This window comes from Electrophorus electricus, chromosome 4, assembly GCF_041902795.1.
Source record: "Electrophorus electricus isolate QZ-2024a chromosome 4, ASM4190279v1, whole genome shotgun sequence".
Taxonomy (NCBI): Eukaryota; Metazoa; Chordata; class Actinopteri; order Gymnotiformes; family Gymnotidae; genus Electrophorus; species Electrophorus electricus.
Window position 1 is genome coordinate 28,697,501 of NC_137500.1, and position 14,983 is coordinate 28,712,483.

At 43.2% G+C, this 14,983-nt stretch overlaps 1 protein-coding gene across 21 annotated transcripts in view; it reads left to right on the plus strand.

Annotated features, from left to right (window-relative positions):
• The window catches only part of tns1b (tensin 1b), a 164,685-nt gene that overhangs the window by 39,279 nt on the left and 110,423 nt on the right, over positions 1-14,983 (plus strand). For 6 of the 21 annotated variants that reach the window (XM_081713104.1, XM_035534701.2, XM_081713126.1 and 3 more), the window contains exon 1: positions 6,851-7,288. The exons of 14 other annotated variants lie outside the window; for them this stretch is intronic. In XM_081713104.1, coding sequence (XP_081569230.1) covers positions 7,205-7,288 — 84 coding nt within the window. In that variant the 5' untranslated portion in view covers positions 6,851-7,204. Of the gene's footprint in view, positions 1-6,850; positions 7,289-14,983 lie in introns of those variants that run through there. One more of the 21 variants, XM_081713107.1, reaches the window with a different exon arrangement.

Genomic DNA, 14,983 nt, shown 5'->3' on the forward strand with positions numbered 1-14,983 from the left:
GAATAGGTCCCTTTTATCAGCTACCACTGAATGGCTCTGGTTCGAAGCACCATCACTTGTCAAATGTGTCTGATCACAAATCAGTGGCATTTATATTGTATGTGCTGCGAATACACTTATCAGCCATCGGTTTCTATGCTGTGTTTTCTGAGAAGCTTGACAGTTTGAGCACATCTGTGTTGGATTCTTTCCCAAACAGGATCCTATAATTGAATAATTCAACCTGCAATTTAGTGAGGTTTCCATGAAGCTCTTTTAGCAAGGCTTCCCTGTTGCTGTATAATTCTTAATATTATTTAAATGTATATAGTGCCTTTCTGAGACTCAAGGATGATTTTCAGACATATAGCAGCTTTTACAAACACTCACATAGTGATGAGCGGCGGCAGCCCATTTGGGCACAGTGTGCTCTCTATCAGAAACCACAGCCCCCTGGGGGTCTGCACTGGATCCAGGGGAAGGGGAGGAGGTGAAGACCAGGACAGAGCAGCAACCATCTCTAGACATACATGCACACATTCACACATGCACAGGTCACATACAGGCCTGTGTATCGGTAGATATACGGAATCTGGCCCATGTCATGCTTGCTTGTATGGTGGTACTGTTTGTGCTACCAATGGGTCACCTATAAGTGTTGATGTATATCTGTAAAGGAGGTGCAGTAGATGCATTTTAAGAGAGACAGATAAGGAGATTTGACATATTTATGAGTCTTCAGACAATTGATCAGGATATTACCAAAAGTGGCCATAAGCAAGGACCATGTCCAGACAAATGAGGGTGGGTGTGCAAGCCCATCTTGCAGTGCCATTTAGACATAAATGCATTTGGCAGACGCTCTTATCCAGGGCAACTTATCATTTCAGTAAGATTACAGACATAAGTGAATGTAGTGTTCAAGGACGCTTATTAGTATAGTGTGGTGGCTGGATGGGGAATTAAGTCTCCCATGGGAGTGGCAGCAATGTTACATACTGACCTACCGCTACATGTAAATGTGCTTGTGTATGTGCTAGTACTCTCAGATGATCAGAGCTTAGATGAGAGTCACATGCACATGTGAAGAAACTTCTGTGGAAGGCGTATCACTGAATAGCCCTGAAAATACTGATAGAATAGCATTTTGCCTTCCAGCAACCGAACCTAAATGTTGGGTTAAATTTTAATAGGATTAATTTAGTTTACAGATAATTATAAACTGTGTGTGTGCTTCATCACAATGATCTCTTCAGTTGTTGCGTGAATAATTAAAGCTTTGGTTTCCTTTTATGTTTTCATATTTTATGCATACTTGACATGAAATTCAAGGTTTTTTCATTTCAAAGAGAGAGAAAAGGGCATATAGAACAGCAGTAGAATGTGAAAGAAAGGAGGGAGACAAAGTGCATAAGAGAGAAAGAGACAGAGTGAGAGAGAGAGAGAGAGAGAGAGAGAGAAGAGACAGACAGTGAGAGAGAGAGAGAGAGAGAGAGACAGAGTGAGAGAGAGAGAGCGAGAGAGAGAGACAGAGTGAGAGAGAGAGAGAGACAGACAGTGAGAGAGAGAGAGAGAGAGAGAGACAGAGTGAGAGAGAGAGAGAGAGCGAGAGAGAGAGAGACAGAGTGAGAGAGAGAGAGAGAGAGAGAGAGAGAGAGTGAGAGAGAGAGAGAGCGAGAGAGAGAGAGAGACAGAGTGAGAGAGAGAGAGAGAGAGAGACAGAGAGAGAGAGAGAGAGAGAGACAGAGTGAGAGAGAGAGAGAGAGAGAGAGACAGAGTGAGAGAGAGAGAGAGAGAGAGAGAGAGAGAGAGAGAGACAGAGAGAGAGAGAGAGAGAGAGAGACAGAGAGAGAGACAGTGAGAGAGAGAGAGAGAGAGAGAGAGAGAGAGAGAGAGAGAGAGAGAGAGAGAGAGAGAGAGAGAGAGAGAGAGAGAGAGAGAGAGACAGTGAGAGAGAGAGAGAGAGAGAGAGAGAGAGAGAGAGAGAGAGACAGTGAGAGAGAGAGAGAGAGAGAGAGAGAGCCTGCACTTTCACTAATTAAAAACGGCAAGTTCCTGCCTCTCTGCAGTCCGCATATAATCTTAGGAAGCACTTCCCTCACCCTCGGATCAATCTTGGGCTTTCAGCATGTTGATAGCTTTTCTCTGTTCTACTTATCATTGGGTAGGATAAAGCATTTTCCTTCTCATTTAGATAATCCAAGAGTCATTGCTTATGCAAGGAAAAAGAAAAAGGGATGAGAAGCTGCAGCTATATTTGTGCATGCATTCTGCATATAGGGTCTGTTTGGTGGCCTGACAGATATAGAAAGGATTGATTCAGATATCACTGTGGTCCCTTGGTCCCTAACCCTTGTGGATTACCACACTGCAATGCATTTTTGGATTACAACAGTGCGATACGTTGCATTTCATGACATGTATTTCATAACAAGTGAACCAAAGACTGTTTATACTTCCAAAAGGAATATTTCAGTTAAAGTATTTGTCGTTATAACTTTATCTCTGAAATGTACCCTGATCAAAAAATATCAAGCAAGATCACCAAAGAACTTCTGAAGGTTGGCATTAGTCGATTTATGCGGATGAATAATTACAGGATATTATAAATTGGGTAATAATTGAAAATGAGAAGTTACCCCATTCTTCATCTGTGGATAGCTCTTTGTGGGTGGATCAGAGGGGTTTTTCCTTTTTTTGCATATTTTGGCTCACATCTAGTCAGGCTTTGGTTCCCTATTACTTCCATCTCACTTCTGATGTGATATATAATGAGAAATAACGTGCTTATACCAGTGGCTTTGCATACCCACAGAACATTTGCAATAGAGAATTAGGTTTCCATGAGGGTAAAGCCAGTAATGTTTGCTATTGAGATAGGTTTGATAGTTTGTTTTATTGGTTTGACTTTGGTTTTTGGTTTGCTCACCGCAGTGGTATGTAGGCTACTATCTTAAACCACCGGAGAATTTTCACCCGTGGCTCGGTTATGGATTATTTGACAAGAACGATTTTCCATGACATCAGTGTGTTTGCGTTGAAAGTCATTGCGTAGGGTAGGGGAGTAAGATGAATATTATGTATGTAATAAATGAGCAACTTTTGTACAGGCTCTCTCTCTCTCTCTCTCTCTCTCTCTCTCTCTCTTTCTCTCTCCTCCCCTCTCTCCCCTTCATCCCCTTTCCCTTTCTCTTTTTCTTTCTCTCTCTCTCTTTCGTTTTCCTATCTTCAAAGAGACCACTTAGAAAAACATGCTCAAACATGTGAGGCTTAGGTCAGGGTGGGTGTGTCTACCTTCACAGGTTTGGCATGTGTTACAGGGAGTGTGAGTGACAGAAGGAGAGGGAGCTTTGCGGAAGGTTGTCTGAGCACAACAGGAAATGCAGTAGTGGTGAGGGAAGCAATCAACGGAGTGGCCTTCTCACCATATAAGCAAACTGTAGCTAAACAGAGACCAAGTGGTCTTTTCCTGTTGGTAGCAACAGGCTTCACTTCATTTATCCACAGTGTTTTTGCTTTTCTTCTATTCTCCATGTCTCTAGGCATGTCTTCTATCAGATTCTGTCATCCAGTCGCCTTCGAAAACTGCTCTGCTGCACAGTGACATTTGACCCAAACTCCTGTGCTAGGTTACAAAATGCCTTTATTTCCATAATGGTAGCAAGGATGCCTGTTGCATTCGGTTTCTTTCAAACGGGAGATGAAGGTCGAGGACTGCGTGAGTACTGTTGCAGAACCATGCTGGATTTGATTAGTCCTGTATGAAAAAGCTGCTCTGTTTTTCCAGTGTCCGTGCCGTTGGCCATACGGGATAGGTTGTATCCTTTGGCCATTTTCCTCCTGCTTATCCGCTGGCATCTTGCCCAGAGTCCAATTTTCTGTCACCGTGTGCTTTTTATTTTTCTTTTTTTCTTATTTATTTATTTATTTATTTATTTTTTTTTTGCTGGTTGCTATGGGATATAAGATATCTCTCTGCTGGTAGCTTTGTATGTTGTAACTGTTTTTGCTTTAGAAAGGCATAAAAGCATTCATGCTGCACTTACAAGATAAGGGATTAATTGTGCCCTGTTCTAACAGTGTGTATGTGTATTTAGGGAGCCATACATGATTGCAGGACTATATTTTATGCTTGTTATATGTTTTTTTAATCTCTGAAATAATTTTGACCCAGAGTATTTTCATTCTGAACAAAAATTAATACTGCTCGTAGTTAAAAAATGTCTCAAAAAGAAATAACATGCATTGCCACCTTTTAATTCACTGTCAAATCAAATGTACTGGTTTTTATGTCGCAAACGTAAGATCTTTGACTGCATGAAGTGTGAACAGTCACCACTAGATGCTACCACAGAAGTTCTCTCTTTATGCAGTGAGAGTTCTGTTCTGTACATTTATTGAATTTGCTTGTCCTTGAAAGCTTTAAGATGAAGCTTATTCCTTTATATAAAAGTAGCTTCTGCAAACTAATATTTGATGGATGGAAAAAGATAAAAAAGATTTGTTCAATGTTTTCACATGCCCCCCCCCCCCCCCACACACACATACACACACGTGCACACAAACACGTACAGTTTGAGTGTCAGGTGTAGTGGTGTTGGCTCATGTCTACAGAGCAAGGAATTTTTGAGTGTGCAAAAGGACTGTTACATTAGTACATCAGGGTTTCCCTTTATTAAGTGCCTTTTCTCTAAGTGTGTGTGTGACCTCTTCCTCACGTTAAAGGATTTTGGATTCAGTGCATGTGCTTGCATATGTGCGCACACACACACAGACACACACACACACACACACACACACAGCCTTTAACCTCTGTGTTGAGCCCTGCCTATGGGTGTTTATCTAGAGGAATCTGCTCAGCACTCATTGTGTTCTTATGTGTGGGTCTGTGAATGGAGTGGTGGAGGAATCCCAGTTATACTCTAAATTTTCTGAAAACTTTTGCCTGTCACATCAGGGTTGTATCCAGAACTCCCAGTGCTGAGGCCTCATCTCCCAGAGTTTATGATCCTGAGATACCACGGAGCATCAGTGCCATGGAAGCCCACACACACTTGCGGTTTGCCTTTGCTCTTCCTCCCTGTGTGATGTTTGGCTGTGCTCTGCTTGCTCCAGCTCGAAGATAAAACGAGTCATTTCCCCGAAGCACCAGAGGTGGCTTTGTCTCCCCATATTGTTTCAAGATCATTCTGCCTTCACTTTTATGTTCCATGACTCAATGATCTTGAAACATCTGTGCCATACTGCGCCCATCCATGTTGGGACCTAAAGCATGGTTTCAATTTGCTGATGGGATGATCCCGAATCTCCTGCTTCAGCAGGATGGTTCCTCCCATCACCTCCTCTTTCTCTGACCCCGCTCTCCTCTAGAGGTGGCCCGCATTGCCGTTTGTCTATTGGTCTATATATTGCATTGCCGTTTGTCTATTGGTCTATATATTGCATTGCTGTTTGTCTATTGGTCTATATATTGCATTGCCGTTTGTCTAATTCTGCATCTCAAAATAGCAATGAGTGCAAGTGCATCTGCAGCACTGTCCACACGTCTATATTTAGTAGCTCTGTGGGAGGGATTGATTATGGTGGTGGGGCAGACATTTCTCCTCCCACCAGCCTTGTGCCACCTGTGCCAATGTGCGAAACTCGAAGAACCAGCGTGGTCATCCTTGGCCCTCATCCGCCTCGCCTCACTGCTGTCTCGGCCTCAGACATGTAAGCTGGGAGAGAGTTATCAGCTGGTCATGACCTACAGGACCTGTTACATGTCATGCTGTAAATGCTATCTGCTTTGTGTCGGGAAGGGGCTGAAACCTTAGAGCCATGCGGAGAACCATGTAGTGCATAAGCAGAAGTGGCATTGCTCTGTTTAACGGCACAGCTCATTCTGGAAGAGCTTGCTAACACGCATGTGGTCCACGGTCAGTGCCAGAGGACATGTCATGTTAGCAAATGCATGTATTATTTTGGGAGAAGATTTTCACCTCTTTCCTTCCCTGTTTAATTATAGTTCCAGACATTTCTAATCTAGGAAATTTCCCTGTGGGACATCACACATACCAGTCTAGATGAAACTGGGGTTCAGAACTTAGTTCTAATGGTGGGACCTCCAGGTACTCTGCTAAACAGTACTTTTACCCTTGAAATTCAGAGTCTGGGGGTGGGGGCGGGAATGCAAGCTCAGCTGCTGAAGTGGTCATCCTGCTTCTTAAAAGGGCTCAAACGAATTAAAGAGAGCAGAGGGCAGTAAGGGAAGCTCAGTCAGCCTGCAGAGGAGGAAATGTCATGGGATGGGGGGGTCAAACAGGGACAGCACACCACCTCTCTCACCAGCTGCCCAATTTAAGGTTGATGGATGAACAACTTAATGAAGTCATTCCCCTTTCACGGCACTCTGCTCTGGCCTGCATGCTGCTGAGGTCTGGATGCATTTTTGAAAAAAAACCAAAAACAAAAATGGAAAAACAGCACATTTTCAGCACAGTTTATATCTGGGGCAGAAAATACGGAAGGAGGGCTGCAGAAGACATTTGCAGATATTTAAGGGGAGATTGATCGGAGATATATGTGGAAGAGAGAGACGCTTGGGAACAGAGCGGCAGTGCGTCCGGCCAGCGAGAAGGCTCTGGGGGAGAGGGAGAGAAGGTTAATGAAAAATTAAAGTGACATTAGCACAAACATGAGTGAGCATGCTTAGTGAAAAGGCTGGCATGAGGGAGGCTAAGGAGTGAAGCAGGGGGTAGAAGGAGTGAATGAAAATAAGAATGGAGAGAGAGAGAGAGGGAGAGAAAGGGACTGAGAGAGGGATAGAGGAGGGGCTAAGGAGCGAATACGGGGAGGGGATAGATGGAGATAAATAAAGGCCTTGCAGCCACCTCCCCCTTGCTCCTGTGGAGCTGAGTTGCATGACCCCAAAAGCTTTGTGAGTTTCAGTGAACAGAGTAGGAGAGGGAGAGAACGAGGGAGGGAAGGAGGGACGCGCTCAGATCGAAGAAGAGAGAGAGAGGGGAATGAAAGAAGAGACAGAGTGAGAGAGAAGCAACGCCAGTTGATCTGCGCTCTCCTCGGTGTGTCATGGATTTGTGGAGCTGCAGGGCAGTTGTGCGTGGACTAGTGTGGAATTCAGCACTGTGGAATAGTTCTGTGGAATAGTTGGGAATACTAGGCCAGGTCTACAGCAGAACCGTGTGGAATTCTGCTCCCAGTCCGGAACTGTCAGTGTGATTTCATGATGCCTTCTGTGTCCCTTAGCCTGCCGGCGATGCTGGCTGGCCAAGCGCGCACCTGGGTGTGCCTCTCCTGCATGTTCTGGGTAAGCCACTCCATGGTTTGCTTTGGGAGAGGGTGGTGTTATTACTGCAGTTGTCACCCCAAGAGACAGGGATTTCTTTCTCTTCCAGCACTTATATGAATGGACTGATTACGCTCTGGGTTAGTACTTAGTAACTCATGCCTCAATTGATATTGGTGCATATCTTTAATTTAGAAAGTTATTGAGAATGTTTAGGATGTGTATCACAATAATTATGCAAGATTATTTATTTCTTGTTCTTCTTTTTGGCTCTGTTCATCACTCTGGTAACTTCCTGGGCTCTCTCTCTCTCTCTCTCTCTCTCTCTCTCTCTGCTTCTTTATTGCTTTGGGCCTGGTCACTTGCTTCAGGCCAATAGGGCAGATCTCCTCTGACCCCTGCTCTTTTAATTAGTGCTCTTCTTTTGAGAATGCTCAGAGAGATCTCAGGGCCCATCTAAGGCCTGGTGCACTGCTTTAACTGAACAGGGAAGCTGAGTCTGCCTTTAGGGCTGTGGTTAAGGGGGTCAAGCAGGCTTAAACACCTGAAGCCTCCGGCAGTGTGAGAACCTGCCCGCCAGGACGGGTTAGGGATGAGGAGAACTACAGATGGAATCATATAGAATGGAGGAGATGTAGGAAACAGATGGAATCATATAGAACTGAGGATATGTAGGAAACAGGATTCCAAGAAGAAATAGACGTGATTTATATGCTAACAGGGTATAGGAGGAAATCCCTCTGCTGCAGTATTTGGCAAATGTGTGACACAATTGCCTATTGAGGAGTGATTGCATCTAAGGTGGAGAAAGCCATCTTACCTGGAAGACAGATACGAAGGGGGAGAAAGAAGGAAATGGATATAGACAGGAAGTATAGCACAAGGGTGACAGAGTTGAAAAGCGGAGGGTTTGAGACATTCAATACATAAAGGAAAATCTGAGAATGCGCTTCCTCAATACACTCTGAATTATAAATGAGCTCTCTGAGGCTTATGGACTGAAAAGGCAGGACATGGCAGACTCTGGTCATTCAGTCTTCCATGGAAGACTGGTACTCATGGACAAGGGTGAAGGTTAAAGAAACAAGCTGCTGAATGGCAAAGCTGACGGGGAGTGAGTTTGATTGGCAGGTGTAATTAGTCATGTATCAAGAAAGGGTGGCACTGTGGAGCTGCAGAGGGCAGGCTTGGTCAGTTCCAGCTGTGTGGCCCATAGGTATAATGTCCAGTGATGAATATTGCTCTTTCATGCAGACCTCAGAGACATGGTGTTACTTACAGATAGGCTTATTGCCTCTCAGCCAAAGCAAATATTGACCCACTGCTAAATCCCAAGTTGGTAAAGAGGTGAAAGAGCTTAATGGGATGATCAATGTCCATTAACCCATGCTGAATCAATCTAGAGCAAACATGTGGGACTGAGGTCATTGCAGTGTTACTTGTTTCTGGTTTTGGACCACAGCCTGGGACACAGGTGCCCAGGCCACATAGAAAGTTTGTGCTGCAGGCCTCCTGGTGGCTTTGCATTTTTCGTCACTCTTATTGTATTTCTGGGACTTCAGTTTGCACTGCTCATTCTTCTGCTATCAATCCTCATACATTGCAAGTTTGTATGTGGCCTGGAAGTCTGTCAAACTCATAAGTGCAGCATCATTCAATTTTAGATTTTTCACCGGTATATTTCTCATGCTCATGCAGTTTATGCTTACATTCGATTCTGTGAATGTACCCCTGCATACGCTGTCACGCTGTCATCTTTGCCATCTGTGTGCATATGTTTGCGCATGTATACGAGCCGTTACATCAGTTTGCTCTGCGAAAAGTGAAACTTGGAGCAACTGCCCCAAGGAGACTTTGCCTCCCCCTCTGGCGACATGAAAGGCTGTTTAACCCCGAGCAGGTGATTTATGGGGCAAGCCCCTCTCCCGCCCTATCTTGCCCCTTCTGAGGTGTGGCCCTCCGCACGCTTCACTGGCCACTGTTGCTCTCCTGCCCCCCACCGGCGCTCAGCCTGCGCTCTGGAATGTCTCGCGTCCCGGCCCGTCTCCAATTCGGGCTTCTCCTGCTCTGGCTTTCTGGGCGCCCTCGTATTTTACCCCTGCTCTCCCCCCCTCCTGTTTTTTGCTGTCATCCTCTCCAACTTCCCCCATTTCTCTCCCACTCCCCTCCCTCCCACTCTTTCTCTCCTAATCTTTATCTTGTTGTTGGGCCAGCATTTCTCAGCCTCTTGTCCTCTTTATGTGTCTGGCTCTTAAACAGCATCCGTGTGTTTATAGAATCTTTAAATAATGCACTGTAGGTTTGGGGCTTTGGTGTTCCCTGCATCTCTCTCCCTTTGCTACACGGTGCAGCAGAACGTCAGGTCTTTATCCGAACATTTGTCTGGGAATGGGAATATTTTTCAGTGCATCTCATCTGATGTAAGACAAGCGAACGGCCTCGCTGTCTCCTGTGCCACCAGCAGACTCGTTTGTTGGCTGAAGATTGGGAGTGCTTCAGAGGCTACAAGATGCAACCGATGCTTCTACTAAGCAGTTCCTGTCACTCAGCAGAAGTTCATTAAAGTCTTGGCAGCAAACCCAGCGGCTTAAGGAGGATGCTTGGATGTGCATCATATGGTTTTAATCATTGCTGAACTGAAGATGATTATTTACTGTTGGCTTGTTTTCTCTCTGCTGGGGGTGCTATTTGATGTGAGTTCAGCATGGAATTCATGAGAAATAAAGTCTGTTGTGCCCTAACCACTGTATTTCAAATGAATAAAGCCATACAGTAACCTGTGCAAATGGACTGCTGTCACAAATTCTTTATACATTTCTACCCTATTGCTTATAGTACTAAAAAAACTTTTGCTTCTCACAATGCTATGTGAATCTCTCTTCTTACTCTTGTTTAAATAGTAGCAAAGGCTGTAGACTATGATTCATCTGCCTGCAAAATAGAACAGCCATGCACTTGCTTTACGATTCCAGGACTGGGCCATTTTTAGATAAGCAGGCACATGGCCACTCACTCTGGGGAGACTGTACTAATGATGGGTGGTTAGCCTGGGTCCCAGGTGGTTGGGGAATTTGCGAGGAAGATGACCAGGCTCTGTGCCTTACTCAAAGAACGAATAAGGTGCTGAAACATGTTGGTAATTATGCTTGGGAATGAGGGGGACACCCAGGCCCCTACGTTGGACCTCCTGTGAGGTTTTGAGAGAGAGGCCCCCTTGTAAGAGCTCTCTTTGTTCTTCAGGGGCACTCTGATATGGCCCAAGGTGCAGCTCTGCAATAAGAGATGTATTCTAATACCTGTGGCTTTGCATGAAGTCTGTGTTACGGCAAGATTTTGTTTTGTGTGATGCTGCTCTTTTTCCAGTAGAGTAATGTTTCTTTGTCTCAGACATTTTTAGATGCATTTCAGTCATTATTTTTCTTGTAACACCATCATAACATGGAAACAGTGAGTTTCCTCTACAGTAAGAAGCAGAGACCACAGCACTTAGGCTCCCACTGCTGCTATAACAAGACTTTGAATGGTTTGCATGTTATATACTCCAGTATGCTTTAAAGCTGGTGTCCTGTAACGCCTCAGTGTGACCTGTGAGGCTTCGCTGACCAGCACTGACAGGTAAACGAATGCTGACAGCCTCTGATTCTGTGATCACAATGTCTGGACTCGTCCTTAAGTGATGACTGCAGTTTCCCCAGCACTACCACACTGATCAATAGTGTGATTATGTTCACTCTTTAGTCAGCTGGAACTGAGGGACGTTGTTTGGACTCTGAGTCTGGGAACGAGGCTCATCTTTCTCAGTAATGGATGCCTGAACTTCATTTCCCTCTTTATTAAAAACAGCTGCTTGGGGATGTTGGAGGCCAATTCATTTTTTACAAAATTTTGTTTGTTTATTTACACTTTTGCCTCGGTCATGGGGTACCGTCCTTGTGGGAGGGGGTGTTTATTTGGACAACCATTTCTGATTTGCTGTCCCAGGAGCTTTATTTCTTTCTTTTTCTGTGATAAATGGCTGCACGTTGTCAAGGTGTGTGCTGCTTTGATTCATGTGATCCATGTTCGTTGACCTCATGGGGAACGTGGCGGTCCAGACGGCAAGCGTGCCTTGCCAAATGCTGCATTCATCTGTCCTGGGACTCTCACCCGACAGGGAAGAATATGTCAGGCAGATTGTTTCCTGGTTTGTAGTCTATGAAGTCAAGCTTAATGCAGAAGTAACTACTGCTCGTGAAATGTATCTGTATTAAGATTTCAGGGCCTCATGCTGTCACTGTAATTTAGTCATTTACGGTCATGGTGAAAGTAAGGCCTAAATAAGTGTGCCCAAGTGTGGCCATGTGCCTGCAGAGTGGACTCAGGAAGCTTTCCTAGACCTGGATCATTTTAAAGTCTTTCAGTAGTTTTCTTGGATTGCGTATTATGTTGGGCTAGCTGAACAAAATGGATTTGGTTGGGCTAAATATCCATTCAGATCAGCTCTGGAAAAAAAAAAAAAAACACGCCCAGAACACCAAGACTCAGGGCTGTGTAGAGCTAATACATGTATCTTAACTTTAGTGAACTGCCTTACATGGCTATGATTAAGGCATTAAACATAATTCCTCTAAATGATGCATGTGCCATGAAATACCATTAATATAGTGTAATACATTTGGAAGTCTTTTCTCCATTTAATCACAACTATTTTGTCTTGTGAAGTATTGCTATAAAATTTTTTGTTCTTTTGCCCTGAGGCTTTCCAAAGTGTGAAGTTACACTGCGGTCTAGATTGCAGTCTTGATATGTACAACATTAAAGCATCTTTACCAGCCAGCTGCAGTTTATATTTATGTAGTCTTGCAAGGGACTTGCTTTACTTCATCTGCTATTGATCTGAGAATTGAGCTTGTGTAATCTTCCCAATCTTAGTTATTTTATTCCTTTGAAAGAGGAATACTGTTGGTTTGTGTTTGATCTCTGAAATTTCAGATTTCACAGTATAGTTACAATACCTAAATTAAACCGATAACTTTTGCTAGCTAACTAAATACAGAGCTATCTACAAAATTAAATAGTTATCATAGTAAAATAGCCAAGACGGCTACAAAAATGAAACAAATAATTGCTGTTTTACAACTTGGAATATCTACCTAATGGGGGTGTAAATTAGAATACTAGCATAAAACAGGCCAGTTTTCCTTTCATGCCTTGCAATCTTCATTGTTCTCAGTATCTTAAAACATCAAACTTAAAAATTACACATTTTACAATATATATTTAAATGTAATGTAAACTAATTTCCCTATTCAGTTGAAGGCATCTGTGAGAATCAGCCAGTAGCCACAATTGGTTGCTTATAATGCTGACCTGAAGTTTAATTCATTCCAAGTGTTGGTGCTTTATGTACCCCTGTTTTGTTTTGTTTTTCCTCAGTTTGGACAGAGCACTCTCAAACTATTTCACTGCGAGTTATACTGTGTATGACTATGTATGTGACAAATAAACCAAACTTGAACTGTACATGCCCATAAAACACTGGGCTCTGAGTTTGATTAACACGAAGGGTGTAAAACATGCTGTAATTAACACTTTTTAACACTAAAAAAAACAACTTGGAAAAATCAACACTTTTCACACTAAAATTTGCTTTGTGAGCACAAAAAGACAATAGTCAGCAATATTACTTGAGTATGAAAAGCAGTTAAGTATTACATAGTAACTGATCTGACAGCTTTAACTGCAATTAGTATGGTTTCAACTTTCTTTTTTTCTTGCTTGTTTGCTCAATGGTCTCTAAGATCTCATCCTTATTTGTAGTCACTATAAGAGTGTGTACACCTCTTAGGCAACAGACATATAGGCAGGCCAGGGTTTTTCTTGTCAATTTTTGGATAACTGAGTCATTTCCTCCTGGGGATCTGTTCCCTCTGAAGTGAACTTCACCTTGGATACACGTGGGATCAGAGGAAAAAGGAGAGCGGGAGAGAAAGCCTGGGAGAAACTACAATGCCTTGGATGCACTTTTTTACTAAATGAAAAGCAGGTGACTATTCAACATGAGTTTGGTGGATGGAGAGGTCATGTTCCACTCCTCCCTGCCCTGGCTAGATGCCAGATAGATCTGTCCCATCTAGCCATTATAAAGTGGTTGTGGTAACCCAGAACACCATGCCCTTAAGAGTAGATTTAAACCATGCAATTGAGAATGCTATGACCATGTGATGTGTTATTCTATTTCTGACTTACCTGTAAAAGATTAACTGTTGAAATGGAATAAACTAATATTCCAAATAAAATCTTGGTGTCCAGTCATATACCCAAATGTATAGTATGGGTCTATGTTTGTGATTGAAGTGTCCAACTTGATTTAAGTAATTAAAATCTGAGTTGATGTCATTTAATTTAATGCTTTGTTACTTAAGGTAAATATGATACTCTTTGGAGAAAACTTGGACTTACTGGCATTGTACTGGGACGATTTGACACCACTTAATTACACTTAGGGCCAGATTCTCTTGTTATGAGGTATGGGATGAGATCTATCTGGAAAAAGACCCAATCTCTTTTTCTGGGGAATAAACTCAATTTCTCTACCGACATATGACCTAGAGGTGGTCCGTGGCGTGCTCATGCCTCATAAAAACATATCATTCATCTTCTGCCTAGCAGTGACTTCTGTTCATCATATTGTATGTCTGATCTAGAGAATAGCCCATATCTTAGCTCTAGCCCTTATACTTGTAGGTTGTAAGACTGTACTTAGGTTCTGTAGGAGACAGTTGGGTAGTCCGTACTTGGGTTCTGTAGGAGACGGTAGGCGAGTGGCTCCCCTCCCCTCTCTTGGCTGGCTGCCGGAGGAAGGATTTACTCCCGGCCTGCTGCTCCAGTGTGATAATGATAGAGTGAGTGTCCTGCTCGACAGAGCAGCACAAAGATGGCAGCGTGGTGCCGAGGGAGCTCTGTCTGGGCAAGAGTTCTGGGAATGAAGTGTGGAAGGTCTCTGTGGTGTGCTGCTAGCAGTCTGTGGTTGCACTGCTTACTGAAGGCAGTGTATACATTAACACCAATATATAGAATATTCACATCCAATGGCTCATAGAAAGTGCTAGACAAAGGTTTTACACTTCTGAAAAATATATACAAATGCTTCTAAAATGATTTATTTCACATTATTTATTTCAACACAGTTAGCTTTTCTTCAGAATCATGAGTGGTCTGCAGGCACATACTGTGTTTTTTCTTCATTGTTATATATGTAAAACATTATTTAACAAGATAATGTATTCTGATGTATGAGTCAGGATATGATGGACATGAACAGAAATGTCCATATTTGATTTGAGTACTTGGAAGTGGAGTAGTTATAGCTGCTAGTTGCTGCAGCTACAATCTGTTAATATAGCATTATAACACAGCTGTTCATCATCAGACTGGCCTTCTATGGGCTTCACTAAAAGCTTGAGCTGATACAGTGTAAATATAGGTTGGAGGCTGTATACAGTGATTTCTATATTTGTACACAGTTCTGCTCTAAATATCAGTTGGGAGAGGGTGGAGTTGATTAAGAACCTTCCAGAAGAGATGTGCAGCTGTGGCGGGTGTCTGATCAAGGAGGGCAGATGTGTGTCTTGTATCTAATCATATCCGTGTTTTGCTGGGATGGAGATGGAGGTGCACGATTAGCACATGATTAAGATCCCCCTTCTTAAGCCCATGCCTAGCCTTTGTGCATCC